Genomic DNA, 26,993 nt, shown 5'->3' on the forward strand with positions numbered 1-26,993 from the left:
TGTAATGTCTTACTTTCATTCAAATAGAGGGTAAAAATGCACACCCTAAACCTAAATTGGTGAAGTACAATCTTTTTAGAGGGTTGGATTATTCGAATGGTTAGTCATGACAAAAAGTCCTATAATTGTTAGAAACAAGAGCAATGGTGAACCTCAGCCGTGATGTCTATCTTTCACCCCTTTCCCCCCCTTCTCTCATTTTCACTTACCATCCTCTTGGTGCTCATTTCTTGAATATTGCATGGTTATTTGTTAAATAAGGAGGCCGCTAGACTTTTTTTTACTCACTGTCCTTTGCTTGTCATGGTAGAAGGTCCACTGGGAAAGAGACCTATTTGAATAATGGATGAGCTAAGAAACGAGGTCCATCTATGCTGAAAAACACTTCCAAGTCATTACTGTATACATATGTCATTTACAAAGGTACTTTGGGGTTGTTGTTTTTGTATTTTCAGCATGCATTATGTTTTGCATGAAAGACACTTCCTTGCCTTTTTACCTGTGTTCGCCAAAGGTAATCTGCATACCTCCCAGGTGATGATGTCATCCTCTTATCTCGGAGATGTAAGTTCAGTCATCCCTTAAATCACTTGACTTAACTGCTGCAGAAAGCCCCAATCACGCTCACACTCGGGTGGGAAAAAGGGGACAAACAGGTAAATGAGAAAGGTAGCCAGCTCTGCAGGGGAATAAGGAAACAGGACTGAAAGAGACTGCATTTGCATACACTACCTCCTTCACCACGACTGTTTGGTGTCTGCTTGGAGATCACCACTGACATGTCTGGAGCATTTTGAGAACTGTTAAAGCCACTGTGAGGATTTTGATTGGCTTTTAAGTAATAATATGGTTTGACATGGCGGGTTGACGATGGACTAAGTAACCCTGAAAACTAGGCTATACCATTTGGGAGGTGGCCGTGAACTCTTAACCATCTGCCAAATAAGGAGGAAACACTTCTTTGCATGGGAAGCTGAGACTGCAAGAGGGACCATAAAGACCGAATTAAACGTTACCTGCTTTGAGTATGTTTACAAGGCATATAAACACAAGGAACATGGACATCAAGTTGGTCGCCATATTTTTCATCCTTGTTTGTAGTGTAAGGGTGGTAAGTGCAGTGTTCAAAATGTTTGTATTTACAGCACTTGAGTTAATGACTGTAGTATTATATACTTTGACGGTTATGCTTGCCTGTCTTATCTAGTGCAGGGTCTCCAGGGCAATCATTATGAAACCCTGATCTAGAGGATACATAAACGATGCTGCATTAACGATTAACTTGAAAGAGTTCAAACTGTTAGCTAAAAGAGTTTGAATGTGTGTGTTTATTATCCAATGTACGGTAAAAAAATGAAAATAGTAATAAATACTGTATATATTAGACGGACGGGCAGACAGCTGGTGAAATGGATCAATGTATTTCTGTCTGTCCGTGTCCGTCCATCCGTCCTTCTGTCTGTCTGCCTTCTTGTATCTGTACGTCCGTCCGTCCGTCTTCCTGCCACTCAGATCAGGACCACTCATCCTGAATGCTCCATTGTCCTCCACCTCTTGGAGAAAGAGGGCGAGTGCAAACTCCAGATGAGGAACACCAAGGCACTGTCCTTGTCAACTCCTAATAACACTACAGGTAGCTCTCTCTCCAATGAGAATGTCATTCATTTGTAGAAAAAACAGAGGGGGACATCTTTACATGTTTAACATCCCTTTGCTTTATTTTTAAGATACATTTATACAAAATAACGTGAAAAAAATAACTTGTTCATTCAACCTGTTTTTTTCTTTCTTTCCGCCATCGTTTACTGCTTGTTTATGACTTTGTGTGGGAAATGACAGGTTGTCTGATGGAGTGGGATGGCGTGAGCTGCTGGCCCGCAGCCCTAAATGGGGAGAGCCTCTCTGTATCGTGTCCTCTGATCCTCTTGAAGCCAGACTCTCCCCCAGGTACAATAAATCACCCAACTCATAATATCATCCACCATCTCATCCATTTAAACAATATATATTTTAAATCTGTGATATTTTCTTTACAGCTCTAATCACACGCAACTGCACCCCCGAAGGATGGAGTAAGCCAAGCTTGCCATATTACAAAGCCTGTTACTTTGAGGACAGCAGTGAAGAAGAGGAGGAGACTGGGGATAAGGTAGAGTAGATTTAGTAGCATTTTAAGGTGACACTTTAATAAAAGGATCATTTCACACACAAAATCTTTATTTAATATCAAGTGTACATGTCAGCTGACTTATTTTTTTTGTCAAAGTTTGAATAATAATGATATATGATCATCACACCGGGTGCAAATGTAGATAAAGACACAACAAATTGGATACAGCTACGGTACAAAATCTGCCGTTGTCTACTCACTGAAGGTTGGTTGCATTTGGGCATAAGGCATACAATACAGTGACATGCAAGTCTGTGATTGTTGGCATTTATGAGCACTTGTGACAAAATGTTAGACTTTACTGACGAGTAGTCATTATAGCAAATGAATACAAAAAATATGCAGGCATGTTTAATTTACATTTTGTCAACTTGGGACCTTTGACTGTTTTTCCGTGTGTATGACAATACATTTTTGATTATTTCTTCAAGCAAAATTACTTTGCTACGGTGAAGATCATTTATACTGTGGGCTATGGGTTGTCGCTGGCATCGCTCTTCATTGCCATTCTGGTCTTCTGTATCTTCAGGTGAGCGTTGACATTTCAGCAAATATAAATCATTCAGAACTAGAACTCAGAATAGCACATTGTGGTAACACTTAAAAAAAATGTGTCATAACACTAAAGTTCAAATAAAGTGACGCTATATAATTGCTTCTGATTAAGCTTCCTTTCCTTATCTCCTTTCCTGGTACCACTTCATTTGAAGGTCTGCTGACTATAAATAATATGGGCCGGTTTCTTGGACACAAGTTAACGCTTTGTAGACTACAAAGCAGGTTGAATGGAGATTTAGCGTTATAGGTGCCTAAAGGCTGTTCACAAATAAAAAGGTGCATGGACTGTGCTTATCCTCCTCTATATCACGGGTTGTTACTTTTTTATTACTAATTCAATAACTATCTATAAATTTATAATTAACCATCTATAAACTACTTATATACCTTTTATAAAGCCTTTATACGTTGTTAACGCTTTATTTGAATGGTAGACTTTAAGGGTTATAAATGTGTTATGTAGTCCTCATAGGTAGGTACCTTTCAAGTAAAGTTTTACCCATTTGAGTCTGGTGTCTTCCATAGGAAGCTGCTGTGCATCAGGACCTCCATCCACCTCAACCTGTTTTCCACCTTCATCCTCCGTGGCCTGGCCGTGTTTGTTAAGGACGCCGTACTGTTTGCAGACGAGAGCATGGACCACTGCACTGTCTCAACGGTAGGACAATAATCAACTGTGGCCTCTAGATTGTGGAAGGAAGGACATCAACAACAGAAAGTAGGCTTCACAGTATCATTATTATCACTGTATCATATGGAACCAAGTTCACGTTGGAAATTCTCCTTTATCTAAAAATCCTGCAATGACCAGTGTCAGATCTCAAATTAAGAAGGTATGTAAGAGTATGCATTTTAGTCATTTAGCAAATGCTCTTATCCAGAGTGACTTACAGTAGTGAGTGCATTCTTATATTTTTTATACTGGTCCCCTGTGGGAATCAAAACCACAACCCTGGAGTTGCAAGTGCCATGCTCTACCAACTGAGCCACACCAGACACACTGAGCTGTACGGGACACACAATACCCCATGTTCGCTTAAGATTTTGAATATAAATAAAAAATGGACGCTGATAATATCAAGCGATCTAGAACAATGCTTAACTCTGCGATTCTTTAGGCCAGGGCTGCCAAACCCTCTTCCTGGAGATCTACTGTCCTGTAGGTTTTCAGTCCAACCCAAATTTAGCGTATCTGATTCAGCTAGTTACGGTCAAGGTCTTGTTGAGCAGCTAATTAGTAGAATCAGGTGTGTTAAGTTAGGGTTGGACTGAAAAACGCACAGGACAGTAGATCTCCAGGAAGAGGGTTGAGCAGCCCTGCTTTAGGCTAAAAACAACATTTAAAAATGCATGAGAAAGACGTGACTGATCAAATAAAATAACATTTTATTGGTCACATACACATATTTAGTAGATGTTATTGCGGGTGTAGCGAAATGCTTGTGTTCCAAGCTCCAACAGTCCAGTAGTATCTAACAATTCACAACAATACACACAAATCTAAAAGTAATAGAATTTAATTAAGAAATATATAAATATTAGGACAAGCAATGTCGGAGTGGCATTGACATAAATACAGTAGAATAGAATACAGTATATACATATGAAAGGAGTAAAGTGAATAGTGTTCCATTATTAAAGTGACCCGTGATTCCATGTCTATGAATGTGGGGCACCAGCCTCTAAGGTGCAGGGTTGAGTAACCGGGTTGTAGCCAGATAGTGATGGCTATCTAACAGTCTGATGGCCTTGAGAGGGAAGTTGTTTTTCAGTCTCTCGGTCCCAGCTTTGATGCACCTGAACTGACCTTGCCTTCTGGATGGTAGCGGAGTGAACAGGCCGTGGCTCGGGTGGTTGATGTCCTTGATGATCTTCACCTTCCTGTGACTTCGGATGCTGGAGGTGTTCTGGAGGGCAGGCAGTGTGCCCCCGGTGATGCGTTGGGCAGACCGCACCACACTCTGGAGCCCTGCGGTTGTGGTCTCTCAATTGTGCATCTGTAAAGGTTTGAGAGGACTTGAGGCCAAGCCAAATTTCTTTAGCCTCCTGAGGTTGAAGAGGTGCTGTCTTCACCACACTGTCTGTGAGGGTGGACCATTTGAGATGGTCAGTGATATGTACACTGAGGAACTTGAAGCTTTCCATCTTCTCCACTGCGGTCCCTTCAATGTGGAAAGAGGCGTGCACCCTCTGCTGTTTCCTGAAGTCTACGATCAGCTCCTTCGTTTTGTTGACATTGAGGGAAAGGTTATTTTCTTGGCACCACTCCACCAGGGCTCTCACCTCCTCCCTGTAGGCTGTCTCGTCATTGTTGGTAATCAGGCCTACAACTGTTGTGTTGTCTGCAAACTTGATGATTGAGTTGGAGGGGTTCGTGGCCACACAGCCATGGGTGAACAGGGAGTACAGGAGGGGGCTGAGCACACACCCTTGTGGGGCCCCTGTGTTGAGGATCAGTGAAGTGGAGGGGTTGTTTCCTACCTTGGGGGTGGCCCATCAGGAAGTCTAGAACCCAGTTGCACAGGACGACGTTCAGACCCAGGGCCCCGAGCTTAATGATGAGCTTGGAGGGTACTATGGTGTTGAAAGCTGAGCTATAGTCAATGAACAGCATTCTTACATAGGTATTCCTCTTGTCAAGGTGGGATAGTGCAGTGTGCAGTGTGATGGCGATTGCATCGTCAGTGGATCTATTCGGGCAGTATGCACATTGAAGTGGGTCTAGGGTGTCAGGTAAGGTAGAGGTGATATGATCCTTAACTAGCCTCCCAAAGCACTTCGTGATGACAGAAGTGAGAGCTACGGGGCGATAGTTATTTAGTTAAGTTACCTTTGCTTTCTTGGGCACAGGAACAATGGTGGACATCTTGAAGCAAGTGGAGACGGCATACTGGGATAGTGAGAGTTTGAATATGTTCATAAACACTCCAGCCAGCTGGTCTGCGCATGCTATGAGGACGCGGCTAGGGATGCCGTCTGGGCCGGCATCCTTGCGAGGGTTAACACACATAAATGTCTTATGCGGCCACGGAGAACGAGAGCCCACCCTGCGTCGGTGGCACTGTGTTATCCTCAAAGCAGGCGAGAAGGTGTTCAGTTTGTCCGGGAGCAAAATGGCTGGTTTTCCCTTTGTCATCCGTGATTTTCTGTAGACCCTGCCACATACGCCTCGTGTCTGAGCCGTTGAATTGCGACTCTACTTTGTCTCTCTACTGACGTTTTGCCTGTTTGACTGCCTTATGGAGGGAATAACTACACTGTTTGTATTCACCTTGCCATGGTTTAGTGTTGTGGTTCGCACTTTCAGTTTTGCGCCAATGCTGCCTTCTAACCGCAGTTTCTGGTTTGGATTGTTTTAGTAGTCACAGTTGGAACTTCACTTCCTGATGTCCTCAGTCACCGTGATGGTGTATACATGAATATTATTCTCAGAGGCTACCCGGAACATATGCCAGTCCAAGTGATCAAAACAATATTGAAGCATGGATTCTGATTGGTCAGACCATCATCCAATATACCTTAGCACGGGTACTTCCTGCTTAAGTTTCTGCCTATAGGAAAGCAGGAGCAAAACGGAGTCGTGATCTGATTTACCTAAGGGAGGGTGGGGAAAGGCCTTGTAGGCATGCCAGAAGTGGGAGTAGCAGTCATCAAGCTTTTTTCCAGCGGAAGTACTACAGTCAATGTGTTGATAGAACTTCGGTAGCGTTTTCCTCAAAATTTGCTTTGTTAAGCTACAATAAATGCGGCCTCAGGATATGTGGTTTCCAGTTTGCACAGAGCCATGATCCGTGAAACAGAGTATGTTACAGTCCCTGATGTCTTTCTGGAAGGAGATCCTCACCCTGAGCTTGTCTACTTTATTGTCCAGAGACTAAACATGAGCAAGTAATATACTCGGAAGTGGTGGATGATTTGCACACCTCCTGAGTCAGACTAGAAGTCCACTCCGAATACCTCTTTTCCGCCGGTGGTGTCTTGGAGCAGCCTCTGGGATAAATGAAATTGCCCTGGGAGGTACGAACAAAGGATCCCATTTGGGAAAGTCGTATTCCTGGTCGTAATGCTGGTGAGTTGCTGCCGCTCTGATGATCAAAAGTTATTTCTGGCTGTATGTAATAACACCAAAAACGTTCTTGGCTTATACTGTAAGAAATAACACAAAAAAAATAATAATACTGCAGAGCTGCCATGTCCTGACCTTACCATCTTTATTGTTGAGCATAAGGCTGTCATTGGTTCTTCGTTATTACATTATCAGATGTAACACAACTGACAGTAAATGGAAAGTACAGTGCTCTTTTATTTATAAACAGATACAAACACACACACTTAATCCTGCATCATCACTGGCCCCTAAATTCAACTATAGCAACCAGACCCTGAATGACAAATAAACAAAAAAGCTATTTGAGGAGAATTGTTGATCACTGGAACAAATATAGCTGGACAGATCTGTCATGGATGAGGTTCCCCTCGTATCAATGTAAAGCAATTTGATCGTCCTGGGAAATTATTTCCAATAATCCAATCTACTATTAGTAGTAGCACTATTCAAGCCAATTGATACATCATCACCAATGCTCATTACACTTTCAGTTACTCGTGTTTCTTTTTTGTCTACAACGCACCCTGAAGCATAAACATCTGAGAACAGCAAAAGTAGTCACCAGTCACCAGAACAGCAGCTTGAAGGAATGCCATGGCATCCACAGTGGTAGACGTACCAAAGCAATCTGTAGGACTCAGGTGCGCAAGTGAATAGCATCTTTTTGTCTCATGACAAACTCAATCCAGAACATTTGCGAGGTCCATGGGAATCATTGCCTGATCCTTGTGCAGCTAGGAAAGCCTCTTTATGTTCTCCCTGTAGGAGGGCTCATGCAGACCTTCCTGTACTCGGAATGCATGTTAAGGGGTAGTAATGCACTCAGATTTTGAGCAAACATGCTGATTGGTTATCATACACATTTGTTTTTCCGGGGGGGGGGGGGGGGGTTGAGACCACTCCCTGTTTAAATTTGAAATGTCATTCTCCAAATCCTGTGACTTTTGCTTGTACTACTATGTGTTTTCAACAATGCATTACACATGATTAGATGCTGTATAAAGATAAAAAATTATAAAGAACATTTGTTATTGACTTGTTGAACCGGTGGTCACAGACTTGTCAAAATTACTAGATCTAAATGTCTAAGTACTGTATATGTGAGAAAAGTAGTTGTTATTGAAATTTGTTTCCCATCCATTAGGTAACGTGTAAAGCAGCAGTGACTTTCTTTCAGTACTGTGTCTTGGCCAACTTCTTCTGGCTTCTTGTAGAGGGCTTGTACCTGCAAACTCTGCTGGTATTCACCTTTGCGCAGAAGAGAAAACTCTTCTGGTTGTACAGTGGCATAGGCTGGGGTAAGGTGTGTGTGTGTGTGTGTATTTGTATGTGTGAGCATCTGTGCGTGTGTATGTGTTTATATGACTGTACATTCCATTTCTTCCAGGCACTCCCACAGTGACCATCATAATTTGGACCCTGCTGAAGAGTCAGTTTGACAATGAAGGGTGAGGCTAGCGAATAACTAGAATAGTTATTTACTTGTCTACATTAGACATAATTACATGTACTACTTCTGAAAGTATTGGTATCAATATTCCTTTGTGGAAGTACGTGAAAAGGGCAAATAAAGGGGCCCAAACAAGGGCGAGAAAAGAGAAGACTGACATATTGAATGTGATCGTGTAGTACTGTAATCAACAGTATTCCAGCATTATAACTTCTCTGCCCAACAGATGCTGGGACAACCTTGACAGTGCGTTGTGGTGGATCATCAAAACTCCCATCCTCTTTTCTGTCCTTGTAAGACCAAGAAAACACTGTCCATTAATGAATCTTGTTCAATTAATGAATCAAGAGGGTTGAGACTTGGTATCAAACCACTGTTTTTCTCAACCACAGATCAACTTCGTGGTGTTTGTGAACATCAGTAGGATCATCATTCAGAAGACCAAGACCACAGACCAGAATGGAAGTGAGGGACTTCAGGTCTACAGGTGAGACTGACTGACCGCTCATAAGCGCTGAACTGTTAGAATGCACAAAATAAAAGGGCTGGCTCATTTTACCCACTGGCTTGACTCACCCTGTTCCCCCTATATGTTTATAGAGTGACTGAATTGGGTAGGATTTCAAAAGGGTCAAACTTCCCCAGTGTATTGTAGCATAATTAATGTGGATCCAGGAAGTTCCTCTTTATCTCTCCCTCCCTACTTTCTTCTCCCCCTTCCTGTCTCGCTTCTCATGTTTGTCTCTTTCTCCTGTCTCCCTTCCTGTCTCGCTCTCACTTCTCATATGTTTCTCTCTTTACCATCCCATTCTCTTTCTCTCCTCTGGTGCCCCCTGCAGGAGGCTGACAAGATCCACCCTTCTTCTCATCCCTCTGTTTGGAGTGCACTATGTGGTCTTTGCCCTCTTACCTGAGCATGTGGGTGTAGGGGCCCGACTCTCCCTGGAGCTGGTCCTGGGCTCCTTCCAGGTACGAGAGCATTTTAGACTGAGCGGTACTCCAACCCAGCTCTGGAATGGCCATATTTGCAGGTTTTCAATATTCAATTGATCTAATATCAATATTATTAATAATTTAACAGATTCATAACTCATAATTACCTCAATATGGAAGGCTTAAATGAAAACTGGTATAAAATGTCTCTGTTACTTATTTCCTTCTGATAAAACTTATTTTCCTCATAAAGGGCTGAAAATATTAAAATCGTGAACAACTATTCATTCGGCTTCATTTAATTACAGGGGTTTACAGTTGCATTGTTGTACTGCTTCTTGAATGGGGAGGTAAGATGTGCCATTTTGTTAACCCTGTGATGTATTTAATTAATCATAATTACATTTACAACAAATAATAGGCTACAAAATCAATACCTTTATTGTTTTGTTTTTTCAGGTACAAAATGAAATTCGAAAGGCGATGAAGGGGTGTTGTTCTCAGACAGAAAACAATGTCTTCAATTTGGCAACCCAGGACTATGTAGCCTAGACTCAGGATGGTGATGACTATCTCAGATGGTTTATTATCATTGAATAACCTAAGTCTAAGGACAAATACAGTGCATTCGGAAAGTATTCAGACTCCCTGGACTTTTTCCACATTTTGTTACGTTACAGCCTTGTGAAAAATGTATTAAAAACATTTTTCAATAATCAATCTACACACAATACCCCATAACGACAAAGTGAAAACAGATTTGGGGGAATTTTAGAACATTTATTTAAAAAAAGAAATACCTTATATAAGTATTCAGACCCTTTGCTATCAGACTTGAAATTGAGCATAGGTGTATCCTGTTACCATTGATCATCCATGAGATGTTTCTACAACTTGATTGGACTCCACCTCTAGTCAATTTAATTAATTGGACATGCATTGAAAAGGCACACAACTGTCCATATAAAAGGTTCCACAGTCGACAGTGCATTTCAGAGCAAAAACCAATCCATGAGGTCGAAGGAAATGTCCATCGAGCTCCGAGACAGGATTGTGTCAAGACACAGATCTGGGGAAGGGTACCAAACCTTTTTTTGCATAATTGGCCTCCATCATTCTTAAATGGAAGAAGATTGGAACCACCAAGACCCTTCCCAGAGCTGGCCGCCTGGCAAAACTGAGCAATTGTGGAAGAATGGCATTGGTCAGGGAGGTGACCAAGAACCAGATGGTTACTCTGACAGAGGTCCAGAGTTTTTCTGTTGAGATATGAAAACATTCCAGAAGGACAACCATCTCTGCAGCACTCCACCAATCAGGCCTTTATGGTAGAGTGGCCAGATGGAAGCCACTCCTCAGTAAAAGGCACATGACAGCCCGCTTGGAGTTTGCCAAAAGACACTATAAGACTCTCAGACCATGAGAAACAAGATTCTCTGGTGTAATGAAACCAAGATTGAACTCTTTGGCCTGAATGACAAGCGCCACGTCTAGAGGAAACATGGCACCATCCCTACGGTGGAGCATGGTGATGGCAGCATTATGCTGTGGGGATGTTTTTCAGCGGCAGGGACTGGAAGACTAGTCAGGATCGAGGGAAAGATGAACGGAGCAAAGTACTGAGAGATCCTTGATGAAAATCTGCTCCAGAGCACTCAGGTCCTAAGACTGGGATGAAGGTTCACCTTCCAACAGGACAACAAACCCAAGAACACAGCCAAGACAATGCAGGAGTGGCTTTGGGACAAGTCTCTGAATGTCCTTGAGTAGCCCAGCCAGAGCCCAGACTTGAACCCGATCGAACATCTCTAGAGACCTGAAAATAGCTGTGCTGCGATGTTCCCTATTCAACCTGACAGAGCTTGAGAGGATCTGCAGAGAATAATGGGAGAAACTCCCCAAATAGTGTCATACCCAAGACTCGAGGCTGCAATCACTGCCAAAGGTGCTTCAACAAAGTACTGAGTGAAGGGTCTGAATACTTATGTAAATATGATATTTCAGTTTTTTTAATACATTTTCTAACATGAATGAAAACCTGTTTTTGGTTTGTCATTATGTGGTATTGTGTGTAGATTGATGAGGGAAAAAACGATGTAATCCATTTTAGAATAAGGCTGTAACGTAAGAAAATGTGGAAAATGTCAAGGGGTCTGAATACTTTACGAATGCAATGTACCTCTGTCTGTCTTGGTGATTATTGTATGAGGCTACACACATGGTAAAATGGGTAATACAACAAAAATAATTCAGCCACATTTGTGTTGATGACTGATAATTGTGGTGATGACAATTTACCTAGAGTATCACTTTTGTTGTTATATCCTACACTTGTCCGTCAGATCATTGAGCCATGAAGTGAAAAACTGGAGATTTGCAGTTCTAAGCTACCTTTCCTGTTTTTAAATGTTTAATACATTGACACAAATATTTTCTTTAACACTATACCAATGGCATTTCACATATTTATGACCATGTATATAATACTGTGGCTTAAGCATAGACTGTATATTGTGTAGTGCTTGAAGTAGTCGACAGGTGGATAGTTTTATCAGAACTAGTAATTTTCTGTATTTACTAGAGGATGTGAGGATGGCACAATCTACAGTATATATATCGGATTAGAGATGCATTACTGCAAGATGCTGTGGATTTGGAGGTCACTTGTTTTTTCATCTCATCCTACTTTCCTAATGATACGATTGTCAACATCCTTTAGCCTAAATTCTGACTTGAGCGACATAGTGGTGTAGCGCAGTTTCACAGGGCCCCCGCAAGGTCTGAGTAAGGGCCCCCCATTGGCAGACAGAACATTTTGCAGTTGTATTTCTAATCTCGTGCTATTTTACACATTTTGCCATGAGGCTAAGAGAACATTTAGCTGTTTTAGAGCTCAGGGATTCTTGAAAGACGGGACAACTTCAACTTTTTTTTTTTATCAAAATTTTAAATATATTTTGATAGACCAACGTATCAGCTATCATACCATGTAGGCAGGGGTGTCAAAGTCATTCCATGGAGTGCCTAATGTCTGCTGGTTTTTGGTTTCTCCTTTCAATTAAGACCAAGACAACCAGGTGAGGGCAGTTCCTTACCAATCAGTGACATTAATTCCTCAATCAAGTATAAGGGAGGAGCAAAAACCTGCAGAAAATCCGCCCTCTGTGGACAAGTGACGTAAAGGAACAACCTCCAAATATATTTGTATTTTTTTTCATAAAATGCAACTAACTGGATTCATGTCAACTGTGTAAGACACTATAAAAGCCATTTCCTTTTTACAATTATTGTCCAACAAGTGTTTAAAGGCCTTGATTGACATTAGATTATTCAAATATGTAATACAAACCTCAAAGTATTTTTGTTTTGTTTTATAGCACTATTAAATGCTCCAGGGCTAATTTCTTTAGCATTTTGGTATGTTTTCCTAAATTTAGAACATAAAGCAACATTTATAAAGCAAACATTATCCCTCAGGTCTCGCACAGCAAATACTTCAATTGTTTAAGCATATATTGCAGAACAGTGTTTAAAATATATTTTTCAGAATATTGACCTCCCCAAAAAAATCGATTATAAGCCATCAGTTGACAACAGATACTTAAAACAGACATATTGTTGCCTCTAAAAAATAAGTTCAGTACAAACACTTGTAAAATATGAAAATTATTCATTTGAAAATGCCCAATAAAAACAAACATTCTATCAGATCTTTCAGCACTCGGACAGTTTCTTTTTATTTAACAGGGAAGACACATTGAGACCTAGGTCTCTTTTTTTCCAAATGTGCCCAGTATATACACCATAAATAAACACATTACACCCAAACTAATATATATAGAGTACCAGTGAAAATTTTGGACACACCAACTCATTCAAGGGTTTTTCTTTATTTGACTATTTTCTATATTGTAGAATAATAGTGAAGACATCAATTTATTGGTCACATACACATGGTTAGCAAATGCTAATGCGAGTGTAGTGAAATGCTTGTGCTTCTAGTTCCTACTGTGCAGTAATAACTAACAAGAAATCTAACAATTTCACAACAACTACCTTATACACACAAGTGTAAAGGAATGAATAAGAATATGTACATATAAATATATGGATGAGCGATGGCCGAACAGCATAGGCAAGATTCAGTAGATGGTATAGAGTACAGTATATACAAATGAGATGAGTAATGCAGGGTATGTAAACATTATATAAAGTGGCATTGTTTAAAGTGACTAATGATACATTTACTACATTCCATTTTTTATTATTAAAGTGGCTAGAGATTTGAGTCAGTATGTTGGCAGCAGCCACTCAATGTTAGTGATGGGTGTTTAACAGTCTGATGGCCTTGAGATAGAAGCTGTTTTTGTACTGACCTCGCCTTCTGGATGATAGCGGGGTGAACAGGCAGTGGCTCGAGTGGTTGTTGTCCTTGATGATCTTTTTGGCCTTCCTGTGACATCGGGTGGTGTAGGTGTCCTAGAGGGCAGGTAGTTTGCCCCCGGTGATGCGTTGTGCAGACCTCACTACCCTCTGGAGAGCCTTAAGGTTGTGGGCGGAGCAGTTGCAATACCATGCGGTGATACAGCCCGACAGGATGCTCTCGAATGTGCATGTGTAAAGGTTTGTGAGTGTTTTTGTGGCAAGCCAAATTTCTTCAGCCTCCTGAGGTTGAAGAGGCGCTGCTGCGCCTTCTTCAGCACGCTGTCTGTGTTGGTGGACTATTTCAGTTTGTCCGTGATGTGTAGGCCGAATAACTTATAACTTTCCACCTTCTCCACTACTGTCCCATCAATGTGGATAGGGGGGTGTTCCCGCTGCTGTTTCCTGAAGTCATCGATCATCTCCTTTGTTTTGTTGACGTTGAGTGTGAGGTTATTTTCCTGACACCACACTCCGAGGGCCCTCATCTCCTCCCTGTATGCCATCTCATCGTTGTTAGTAATCAAGCCTAACACTGTAGTGTCATCTGCAAACTTGATGTTTGTCTGGGAGCAAGACGTCGGTGTCCGCGACGGGGCTGCTTTTCTTTTTGTAATCTGTGATTGACTGTAGACCTTGCCACATACGTCTCGTGTCTGAGCCGTTGAATTCGGACTCTACTTTGTCTCTATAATTACGCTTAGCTTGTTTGATTGCCTTGCGGAGGGAATAGCTACACTGTTTGTATTCGGTCATGTTTCCGGTCGCCTTGCCATGACTAAAAGCAGTGGTTCGCGCTTTCAGTTTTGCGCCAATGCTGCCATCAATCCATGGTTTCTGGTTGGGGAATGTTTTAATATTCACCGTGGGAACAACATCACAGATGCACTTGCTAATAAACTCGCTCACAGAATCGGTGTATACTTCAATGTTGTTGTCTGAGACTATCCGGAACATATCCCAGTCCACAATCTTGAAGTGTGGAATCAGATTGGTCGGACCATCATTGAGCAGACCTGAGCACGGGCGTTTCCTGTTTTAGTTTCTGTCTATAGGCTGGGAGCAACAAAATGGAGTCTTGGTCAGATTTGCTGAAAGGAGGGCGAGAGAGGGCTTTGTATGTGTCGCGGAAGTTAGAGTAGCAATGATCCAGAATTTTGCCAGCCTGGGTCGCGCATTCGATATGCTGATAAAATTTAGGGAGCCTTGTTAAAATCCCCAGCTACAATAAGAGGCAGCCTCAGTATATGTGGTTTCCAGTTTACATAGACTCCAATGAAGTTCTTTCAGAGCCGTTGAGGTGTCTGCTTGGGGGGGGTATACAAGGCTATGATTATAATCAAAGAGAATTCTCTTGGAAGATAATGCGGTCGGCATTTGATTCTAAGGAGTTCTAGGTCAGATGATCAAAAGGACTTGATTTCCTGTATGTTGTTATGATCACACCACAACTCGTTAATCATAAGGCATACACCCCCACCCTTCTTCTTACCAGAGATGTTTGTTTCTGTCGGAGCAATACGTGAAGAAACCGGGTGGCTGTACCGACTCTGATAAGGTATCCCGAGTGAGCCATGTTTCTGTGAAACAGAGAATGTTACAATCTCTGATGTCTCTCTGGAAGGCAACCCATTTTTTTTTAAACAAATCTAAATATATTTTATATTTGAGATTCTTCAAAGTAGCCACCCTTTGTCTTGATGACAGCGTTGCACACTATTGAGACTTGTTCTAATCCTAGTCGCACACCTCATGTAACAAAATGCCGCCAGAATAAATGGCAGCGGTTTTACGGGCGCCCCACCAATTGTGCTATTATGTGGGGGGTTTTCACGTTATTTGTAACTTATTTTGTACATAATGTTTCTGTAACCGTATCTTAAAGCAGAAAAGAGTTTCTGGATATCAGGACAGCGATCACTCACCTAATTGTTTTTCAACAACAAGCAAGACTCACATGATATTCTCCAAACACCTGGCAGGGCCGGCATTCTAGTTATTCGCAAGAGGAAGCGAAGCAGGTACAGAGGACGCATAGCTGGATGCCTTGTCAGGACACGCAGAAGGCAAGTAGGAAAGCTGCCGTTAATATTACTCGTCAACGTGCAGTCATTGGACAATAAATTAGACGAGGTACGATCACGAATATCCTACCAATGGGACATCAAACTGTAATATCCTATGTTTCACGGAATCGTGGCTGAATGACGACATGGATATTCAGCTAGCGGGATATACACTGCACCGGCAGGATAGAAAAGCACACTCCAGTAAGACGAGGGGGGCGGTCTGTGCATATTTGTAAGTCTCTAGATTTTGCTCGCCTGAAGTAGAGCATATTGTGATGAATTGCAGGCCACACTACTTGCCTAGAGAGTTCTCAGCTATACTTTTTGTGTCACGCCTTGGTCATTGTATTTTGTGTTTTCGTTATATATTTGGTCAGGCCAGGGTGTGACATGGGTTTATATATTGTATTTTCGTATTGGGGGTTGTAGTATTTGGGATTGCGGCTGAGTAGGGGTGTTGTATAGGCTTGGCTGCCTAAGGCGGTTCTCAATCAGTCAGGTGATTCTCGTTGTCTCTGATTGGGAACCGTATTTAGGTAGCCTGGGTTCCACTTTGTATTTCGTTGGGTGATTGTTCCTGTCTCTGTGTTAGTGTTCACCAGACAGGCTGTATAGGTTTTTCACGTTCCGTTTGTTGTTTTTGTATTTATAAGTTATTTCATGTATCGTCATTTGTTTCATTAAAGACATGAGTAACCAACACGCTGCATTTCGGTCCGACGTTCTTGCGACAAACGAAGAACGCCGTTACATTTTGTGGCTGTTTATTTACCACCACAAACAGATGATGGCACTAAGACCACACTCAGTCAGCTGTATAAGGAAAAAAGCAAACAGGAAACCACTCACCCATAGGTGGCCGGAGACTTTAATGCAGGGAAACTTAAATCAGTTCTACCAAATCTCTATCAACATGTTAAATGTGCAACCAGAGGGAAAAAAATTCTAGATCACCTGTACTCCACACACAGAGACGCATACAAAGCTCTCCCTCACCCTCCATTTGGTATATCCGTCCACAACTCTATCCTCCTGATTCCTGCTTACAAGCAAAAATTAAAGCAGGTAGCACTAGTGACTCGGTCTATAAAAAAGTGGTCAGATGAAGCAGATGCTAAACTACAGGACTGTTTTGCTATCACAGACTGGAACATGTTCCGGGATTCTTCCGATGACATCGAGGAATACACCACATTAGTCACTGGCTATATCAATAAGTGCATCGAGGACGTCGTCCCCACAGTGACTGTACGTACATACCCCAACCAAAAGCCATGGATTACAAGCAACATTCTCACTGAGCTAAATGGTAGAGCTGCTGCTTTAAAGGTGCGGGACTCTAACCCGGACGCTTGCAAGAAATCTCGCTATGCCCTGCAACATACCATCAAACAGGCAAAGCATTAATACAGGGCTAAGACTGAATCATACTACACCGGTTCCGAAGCTCGTCGTATGTGGCAGGGCTTGCAAACTATTACAAACTACAAAGGGAAGCACAGCCGCGAGCTGCCCAGTGACACGAGCCCACCAGACGAGCTAAATCACTTCTATGCTCGCTTCGAGGCAAGCAACACTGAGGCATGCATGAGAGCATCAGCTGTTATGGACGACTGTGTGATCACACTCTCTGTAGCCGATGTGAGGAAGAGCTTTAAACAGGTCAACATACACAAGGCTGTGGGGCCAGACGGATTACCAGGACGTGTGCTCCGGGCATTTGCTGACCAACTGGCAGGTGTCTTCACTGACATTTTCAACATGTCCCTGATTGAGTCTGTAATACCAACATGTTTCAAGCAGACCACCATAGTCCCTGTGCCCAAGAACACAAAGGCAACCTGCCTAAATGACTACAGACCCGTAGCACTCACGTCCGTAGATATGAAGTGCTTTATTGAAAGGCTGGTAGTGGCTCACATCAACACCATTATCCCAGAAACGCTAGACCCACTCCAATTTGCATATCACCGAAACAGATCCACAGATGATGCAATCTCTATTGCACTCCACACTGCCTTTTCCCACCTGGACAAAAGGAACACCTATGTGAGAATGCTATTCATTGACGACAGCTCAGCGTTCAACACCATAGTACCCTCAAAGCTCATCACTAAACTAAGGAACCTGGGACTAAACACCTCACTCTGCAACTGGATCCTGGACTTCCTAACGGGCCGCCCCCAGGTGGTGAGGGTAGGTAGTAGCAACACATCTGCCACGCTGATCCTCATCCCTGGAGCTCCCCAGGGGTGCGTGCTCAGTCCCCTCCTGTACTCCCTGTTCACCCATGACTGCAAGGCCAGGCACGACTCCAACACCATCATTAAGTTTGCAGATGACACAACAGTGGTAGGCCTGATCACCAACAACGACGAGACCGCTTATAGGGAGGAGGTTGGAGACCTGGCCGGGTGGTGCCAGAATAACAACCTATCTCTCAACGTAACCAAGACTAAGGAGATGATTGTGGACAACAGGAAAAGGAGCACTGAGCATGCCCCCATTCTCATCGACAGGGCTGTAGTGGAGCAGGTTGAGAACTTCAAGTTCCTTGTTTTCCACATCACCAACAAACTAACATGGTCCAAACACACCAAGACAGTCGTGAAGAGGGCACGACAAAGCCTATTCCCCCCTCAGGAAACTAAAAAGATTTGGCATGGGTCCTGAGATCCTCAAAAGGTTCTACTGCTGCAACATCGGTTGCATCACTGCCTGGTACGACAATTGTTCGACCGCAAGCCACTTCAGAGGGCAGTGCGTACGGCCCAGTACATCACTGGGGCAAAGTTGCCTGCCATCCAGGACCTCTACACCAGGCGGTGTCAGAGGAAGGCCCTAAAAATTGTCAAAGACCCCAGCCACAGAATGTTCTCTCTACTACCGCATGGTAAGCGGTACCAGAGTGCCAAGTCTTGGACAAAAAGGCTTCTCAACAGTTTTTACCCCCAAGCCATAAGACTCCTGAACAGGTAACCAAATGGTTACACAGACTATTTGAATTGTGTGCCTCCCCTAACTATTTTACTCTGCTGCTACTCTCCGTTTATCATATATGCATAGTCACTTTAACTATACATTCATGTACATACTACCTCAATTGGCCTGACCAACCAGTGCTCCCACACACTGGCTAACCGGGCTATATGCATTGTTTCCCACCACCTGCCAACCCCTCTTTTTACGCTACTGCTACTCTCTGTTCATCATATATGCATAGTCACTTTAACCATACCTGTGTCTGTATATAGCCTTGCTCCTTTTATTTTCAAATGTCTTTTTACTGTTGTTTTATTTCTTTACTTACCTACACACACACACACCTTTTTTTGCACTATTGGTTAGAGCCTGTAAGTAAGCATTTCACTGTAAGGTCTACCTACACCTGTTGTATTCGGCGCACGTGACAAACTTTGATTTGATGTAGCCTGACCCATATGTTTTAATAAGATTTGTATCACAACTAAAGTGGCCAAATAACTTCTTAAAATTAACTGACTTGCCTGGTAAAATAAAATAAAAATATTAAAAAAACTTCCCAGGGGGTTAGGATGGGTAACTTGGCTATTGATTTCAATACTTTTCACAGTAATACAACATTCAAAAGGCATTTGCACCTGCAAAAAAGATTGCTCAGATGTGCATGGCAACAGTTGAACAGGATGAAGAAAAAAGGAAACCGCACACTGCACTTGATAGTATCACTGATACCTCACGGCCTTCGTCAGATACATAAGCTTATTAAATATCAGTGATACTATCAAGAGCAGTGTGCAGTTTCCTTTTTCCTTCATCTTGTTCAACTGTTGCCATGCACCTGCAAAAAAGATTGCTCAGATGTGCGAGTGCCTTTTGAATTTTGTATTACTGTGAAAAGTATTGAAATCAGTAGCCAAGTTACCCATCCTAACCCGCTGGGAAGTTCAACCTTCCAAGAAGCGCCTGGTCATTCTGTGGCAGTATGGCAACATCATCAGAGTGAACGAACAAGCCCAAGATTAGGTTTCTGTTCAGCTGTTTTGTCTAGATCAACATAGGTTGGAATGAGCAAGTGTGAAGAGAAGAGAGGAAAGGGGTGGGTGGAAAGGGTGCAAAAAAAAACGTTTTATTCAGAACTTCTGGGTCTGCAAGGTGAAATAAGAAGAACCATATCATTGATGATATATCAAAACCGATTTGCTTCTTTTTATATTCATTTGGAAATTAAACTTATTTTTTTTAAAGAGTAGGCTATGTAGCATACTATATAATCGGGTGTTGAAAACAGTTGGCAGGCTTAAAACGGTTTTACCTCTGACGTCTTATCATTAAATTGAATGGCAGAAAATAAGTAATGTTTCTAATAATCCAATATATTGTTTACCTATAAAGACTGTGCTTTAGGCTTGAGTTTTACAGCAAACATGTCCTGAAGATAGCCTCCATGGACAGGGACGTGGGAAAATCATGTTGGAGGCACTACAAGTTCCAAGAAGCAGACGACGACACTAAATTAAACGTTTGTAATCACATATCATTTTCCATGTATAACCATATTACGCACCTTACAGCCAAATTTAGCTTTTACAAGGATAGGATTCCTCTCACTCAATCGAATTGTGGGCTCACGGATGGGATATCGGAAGGCACAAGACTAATTCACTCACTGCATTTCCACCTGTCGGCACATGCGCGTAACTAACGAATCTTTAATCTACTCTGGTTTTGTGCATTTACATACACTTTTTTGTTTCTTCCAGGCCACTAATCCGGGTCGTTTATTCGACGAGGAAAATATAGCCTACCTGGTAAAAAAAATATGCACTAGTCATTCATGAGAAGAAGGCAATGTAAGGAATAACAAACCCGAAAAGGTGTAAGGTAAAACATATGAGCGTAGCCTAGCCTACACATTGACATTCAAACATAGCACATAAATTGTAGCCGATAGTCTACGTTCAGAACCAGAAAGAACCAGCTCGGTCTAGGAAACATTGCACGACTCTCCACATTCTAAGTAGGTCGACATATTTCAAGGAGTACCTGTCACACAGAAAACTGCATGTCATTGCTAAATAAACCTACGTCTTCCATAAATGCTGACGGTTTAAGCCGACTGAGTTGCACCGAGGACCGACTGGACCGAGTGTGGGAACTTCGAAGTGTCAAAAAGTTTTGACGTGATGATCCTACCTGAAGCAACTCTCCGGTTTCATTCAAGACACTACCGTGTCAGCAACAGCTGTCTTGGAGCCTGCACTCGCCTCCAAAAGGAGAGAATTAAGTCTTCAGTAAAAGGCGTGAAGGAAGGCGAATTTCTGTGGAGTTTGAGTTCTGTGGAAATCTATTTATTTTCCTGGGCAAGGTAAAAAAAAAAAATCTCCACCGCTCTCTGCTCTGTTTTGTGGCGTGCTGGTCCATGCAATTCGAGATCCTTGGGACATCCCTACCCATTGAAGTTGAAATGTAAAATGGTTAAGGTAAGGGTTAGGGATAGGTAAGGGTTATGGTTAAGGCTAAAAGGTTAGGGTAGGGGTTAAGGTTCGGATTTAGAATAAGAGCGTCCCAAGGTTACCGGATAGCACTGACCATTCAGAACTATGTAAAGACCCAGGTCACACTGTTCTAGAATATCATGTAGTTTTTTCCTCATTGTTTACCCTTGGTGCTATTTTTACATGTCTTACCTGTTAGATGGTCAGCAGCTTTTCTCTTTCACCTGTTCCACCAGTTGATAATTGCATATATTAATTGATTTGGTTTAAATTGGATCTGAAAAAATATACTTTCCCAATATGCTACTCATCAAATCAAATGTATTGCCATGTGTTTTACACAAACCAAAAGAACAGCACTGCTCCTCATTGTTACATTTTCAATGTAGCTACTGTAATATTTATTAAATTGTAATAAAGTAGTAGGAAAGGCTAGCCCTATATTATGTTCTGCATGAAGATATTTTCACATTTTCATTGAATGGACAATCTAAAACTCCTGCAAAGTGTTTTTGCTCATACTGTAAAGCTGCTCTTGATGCATTGGAGACATTCTATGTCAGATAATGATTGCAGGTGAGACACCTGACAAATGCAGTTAGATTATTTTTTTGATTGCTATGAGCATATTTGGAGTGATGTTTTGCTTGGATTTCATTGTTTTATTTGACTTAACCAGCTTTACAGTGTCTCCATTTGTCTGTCTTGTCTTGTCTGTCTGTCTATGTGTACGGGTGTGTGTGTGTGTGTGTGTGCGTAATTACATATGTTTAATGCGCTACTACACTGTTGAAATATAGTATTTGTTTGTAGTGTCGGTACTATATCCCCTTTCTTTGTAACCTGGCAGGTGAGGGCAGTCTGACTCATCACAAGCACACTTCAGGCCAGGCACCTGGTCCTTTAGTTCAGTTTGGGCAATTTCCCTTCCTCCCTCCTTCCCAGGGGGCAGATTATATTTAGCCTGTGTCTTAATGGAAGACAGGCAGGGTACTGTGATGCTGTGGATGCTCAGTTGTACCCCACCATTCCTCTGCCGCTAATCCATGTTGCCCAAATCAGAGGTGTGGGGAGATGGAGACGGCCCCCAGCCCCTCCATTGCCCCCAGGCATTGCTGTTCCCTGGACAGTCGGGCAGACTTGGAGATCAGGTGGTAGCGGCCCGTTCGTATTATTACCTGTCAGCAGTACGCCACCTCTTACGCAACCTGGCTGGCTCCCCAGCCACAATGGACCCCTTTAGTGACGGTGACAAGGCTACAAGTGCAGTTTGGAGGGTTATAGGTGCAGAGTTTTGTGGTTATTAAAGCGGTTATTACATTTGTTAAAACATTTGTCCAATCATAAAGGCTGCCTCTAAACCAGACACATGGATATGTAGGCCAATATTCAATGTGGATTTGTGCCTCGTAATGAGACACTTTGCGTAAATCATCCGTTGATTTTCTTGGAAAGTAGGCCATCAGTCAGGCATCCAGCTACTTTACTGGCACGTGATTGCCTAAGAAGTTTTGCAGCATCATTCTGAAGGGGTCTATTGGGACAGAATCAAAGGTGTAGCTGTTTAGATAAAAGGTATTGCTGTTTTGCAGTGTGTGTGTGTAATGGTGTTCTCAGCCATTTGTATACCGATCTGCTCTCTCTCTCTGTGTGTGTGTGTGTGTGTGTGTGTGTGTGTGTGTGTGTGTGTGTGTTGCAGCACCGAGTATCACATGCTCTTGGACGCAGAAGGTGTTGGTTTTGGGTTTCTTTCACCAAGGGAGGGCATGTGATTGCTTGGAAAGACCTCCCCTATTTTTCCGTAGTAGGCAAAGGGTGAAATGAGGTCAAAGTGAAAGAAAAAATCAAAATGTGGTGTTTTCCAAACCAACTTTGTCATTGGTCATCTACTCCTTCCATAAGTTTTCTCCAATCATCACTCAGCCCCCCCCCCTCCCTTCCAGCCATGATGTTGTTTGACCCAATGAGTAGATCATATCTTACATGAGTCACATCTTCATGTTGTAGTGTAATGTGAAACTGTCTCTGATAACTTAGTCTCATTTCAACATTTGTGTGTAGAGCTATCATAACTGGCTATCAGGTTCTCTATTTAGGTTAATTGAAGGTTTTTTTATCGGCCTCTTTACCGTTGCTCAGAGTCTTTCCGTTAGATGTGGGACTATTCTATTCTCAGTAAATGTTTTAAAGACAAACCAAGGGGGTAATTGGTAAGGATCATGTCCAGTTCCATTTTGTCAAAAAATACATTTGAGGAAGGACTTAGCATTGTTTTAGTATTATTTCTCTTGTTGCTGTGTTATGTACAAAACTACTACTATGATTGTAAAGTAATCTTGTACCCTTACCTGTATTTAAGACACTTGAACTAAGGTTGTTCACCGTTGTTTGTAAAAAATGTAATTCACTTTAGACAAGTTCTCCCAATTGGTTAGGGTTAGTTACTGGTTTGGTTAGGTTTAGGAAAGAAATTATGAGATAAGTGTCAAGGGTTGTGGAGTAGGATTTTAACCAGCAAGTTTGTGTATGACAGCACAAATTCCCTCATGGCCATCACAGTTGCTTGAATTGTTTTATAGACAATACCTAGCTTATTACAGCCCTTCACAGCTCCTAGGAATGTAGTGACAGAAGCATACCACATGTCTAACGCCATCTCCACACCATGCATGGTTGCTGTTTCTAGATCATTAGAGCCTACTATACATTAGCTCCACTTACTTTTAGCAATTATCCAGTGGCGATCTGTCATTCAGAGCAGCCCCACCTGTTTTGAGCCCCACATTTTTAGCTAAAACGATAATGTTATTGCATGTTATTGCATTTCACATATCAGTTTGCAAGCAATGTATTAAAAAAAAATCATTGAGTTAATAGAGCCGCATACAAACATGGTCTCTTTTTTGCTTTCTTGAGTAAGGGAGCTCCAAAATGCAGGTTTTCAGTGCTTTCTGTGGTGGTGGGGCAGCCAGCTGAACATACGGAGCGTAGGGGTTGGTAATGTTCTGTAGTTGCGCCGTGATTGGCTCAGTATTCTGTCATTCACGAAAATACTACGTCACCGCCAAGTCTTAAGGGTAGAGCAAAGAAATTCAAGCCCCTTGGATGCTGCCATGGAGTTACATTAGAAGTGCCCATCCAAGAAGGCTCAAGGTCATTGGCCACAGATAAAATGACGTCAAATCACGTTATACCTACAGTAGCTTTGATTTGACTGATGTCAACATCATACTTTCAAAATCCTAGCTACTGTAGCAATCATCATCATCATCATCAATCAAGTCGACAATCTACTGTCAAATCCTTTTAAATCCTTGTCATATGAAGAGAAATAATGAAGAGAAATTATAGATAAAACGTATCAGTGCCCATGGGCCATTGGACATAAACATTACACAACAAATTGGAAATCACAAATTCAACAATGAGTGGTTTGGAAGGAATCAGTGGCTAACTGCAAAGCAATCCCGAGCCTGCTATTCAGTGGAGTGTCTGTGTGGTCCCGAGTCTGGGATTAAGGGTCTCTTTTCCAAACTTAAAATGATAAACATTCAACATTGGCCATGCTGTCAATGAAGCATGATTTGTGCAGTGCTCAAAACAACTGTTATCTCTGAACTGAGAAATCTAACTTCAGTGAGTTCAAGGGGAACTCGGGGGAAAAAAGCTCCTACTGGGGAAATGCATTTTTGAACGGTCACTCAACACGGAATTGTAAATCAGGAACTCTGGCCATTTTCTAGAGCTATGACCTGAAGATCACTGATGTCATCATGATTCAACCTTGTTTTTTCAGAGTTTTGCACGCCCAATTTTTCAGTTTTTGATTTGTTAAAAAAGTTTGAAATATCCAATAAATGTCGTTCCACTTCATGATTGTGTCCCACTTGTTGTTGATTCTTCACAAAATAAAATCAGTTTTATATCTTTATGTTTGAAGCCTGAAATGTGGCAAAAGGTCGCAAAGTTCAAGGGGGCCGAATACTTTCGCAAGGCACTGTATGTATACTGTAGCTAAGAAAGTAATACTAAGTTTATGTTGTGTAGTAAGCTGTTAGTAGCCCATGTGTCTCACCCTAATAATTTGGTCTATTTTCCCCTCTTAATTTCGCCTAATGTTCTGACTTGGTGGTGCACATGTAGCCTATAACCTGTTTTAGAGACATGTAATCATCAAATATTGTAAGAGCTTTCATTGTCTGCTTATATGGCCCCTTTATTTATCCTATGGTTCTGACTTGGTGTACAGGGGGATCACTGTAAGAACGACCCATGTACTGAATTCTGTCGCTGTACATTTCAAACATGTTGAACAAATAGTTATATTGACCACGTCGGTCCTTGCTCGCTCATTAATGTCTTAATCGAAATTACAGATGGCCTCTTATCTGTTTGTCGTCCCCTTATGCCATAGTTTGTTCATCTCAATTGTCAGTAGAAACCACATTTTTTTAAGCATGTCAGCCAAATCATCTGTGTTGTTTTAAAAGGCAGTAAATGAGGCTGAATGAACTGTTTTGCAGCCAGACAAGGCTCCACTGATAGTCAGGTGTAGCAGTGGTAAGGTGTTGGGACTGCTGTATGGACTCTGTTGTTGGGACAGCTTTATGTAGGCCCTAACATTTTGTGGACACCGTTTGTCATCGTTGTAGTGCAATTAATGTATTGTGTTGTGTTGTGTAATGGCTTTGCTGGCATGCATCCCACTTCTTTTTTTCCCCCACCAAGATTTACATGCCAAAATCGCCACTGCAATCATCACAGCAGTTAAACCAAGAAAAGCCACCCAAGATGTGACCCTAACCAACAAATCAAATCACAGTTTATTGGTTGCGTACACAGATTTTACGGATGTTATCGCTCTGGTCCCGCGAAATGCTTTTGTTTCTAGCTCCAACAGTGCAGTAATACCTCGTAACACAAAACAACACAAAAAACAATCCAGTAAAGTACAAAACAAAGAAATGAAGAGATATCAGAACGAGCAATGTCAGAGACCAGAATATAAATATATACATATAATGTATACAAATAATGGTGTGTAAGGACGGTATGGACAGTATATGAAAAGAAAAGGTGTGTGTATAGCAGTAGTTATATAGTTGAGCCATGACTAGAATACAGTATATACATATAAATTGGGTAAAACAGTATGTAAACATTATTAAAGTGACCAGTGACTGTGTACATAGTGCAGCAGTCTCTAAGCTGCAAGGTAGAACAGTGAACAGTTACTAAGTTTCAGGGCAGGGTGTTGGGTGGAGGCCGGCCAGAAGTGAATGTTTAACAGTCTGATGCCCTGTAGCTGTTTCTCAGTCTCTCGGTCCCAGATTTGATGCACTTGTACTGTGGCTCAGGTGGCTGAGGTCCTTGATGATCTTCTTGGCCTTCCTGTGACACTGGGTGCTGTAGATGTCCTGGAGGGCAGGAAGTATGCCCCTATTGATACGTTGGGCTGACCGCACCTCTGGGGCTGTGGCGGTCATAAGATTTTGTGAGTTATTGTCATGGTTATTGTCATGCAAAAGACTGCCGCTCTCACTGTAAATGGCTGTTAATGAACATAAACATGTTTAGCGCCTCCACGCATACAAGCCTCCATGCTGATGTGCGGCTTTGGAATATCTACATTTTAAAAAGTATAATAAATCAATTTAATATACACCATCACAATAAATCCTTTTTTTTATTGTCGGGTCTAAATGATATGAAGAAAATGTATTTATGAAAAATAAATATTAGTTGTATGTATGTTATCTGACGATGCTCTGCTTCATTTTTCTGGCTATGCTCTCTGTTTCATTTA

At 41.9% G+C, this 26,993-nt stretch overlaps 1 protein-coding gene across 1 annotated transcript; it reads left to right on the plus strand.

Moving 5' to 3' along the window:
• Positions 1–1,057: 1,057 nt before the first annotated feature.
• ghrhr2 (growth hormone releasing hormone receptor 2) lies at positions 1,058–9,771 on the plus strand. The gene is made up of 13 exons (XM_064993547.1): positions 1,058–1,111; positions 1,513–1,633; positions 1,840–1,947; positions 2,037–2,149; positions 2,602–2,699; positions 3,254–3,386; positions 7,981–8,134; positions 8,224–8,284; positions 8,513–8,579; positions 8,679–8,773; positions 9,126–9,255; positions 9,528–9,569; positions 9,679–9,771. The coding sequence occupies exons 1-13, from the start codon at positions 1,058–1,060 to the stop codon at positions 9,769–9,771; spliced, it is 1,269 nt and encodes a 422-aa protein (XP_064849619.1).
• Positions 9,772–26,993: the final 17,222 nt, after the last annotated feature.

Source organism: Oncorhynchus masou, chromosome 18 (assembly GCF_036934945.1).
Source record: "Oncorhynchus masou masou isolate Uvic2021 chromosome 18, UVic_Omas_1.1, whole genome shotgun sequence".
Taxonomy (NCBI): Eukaryota; Metazoa; Chordata; class Actinopteri; order Salmoniformes; family Salmonidae; genus Oncorhynchus; species Oncorhynchus masou.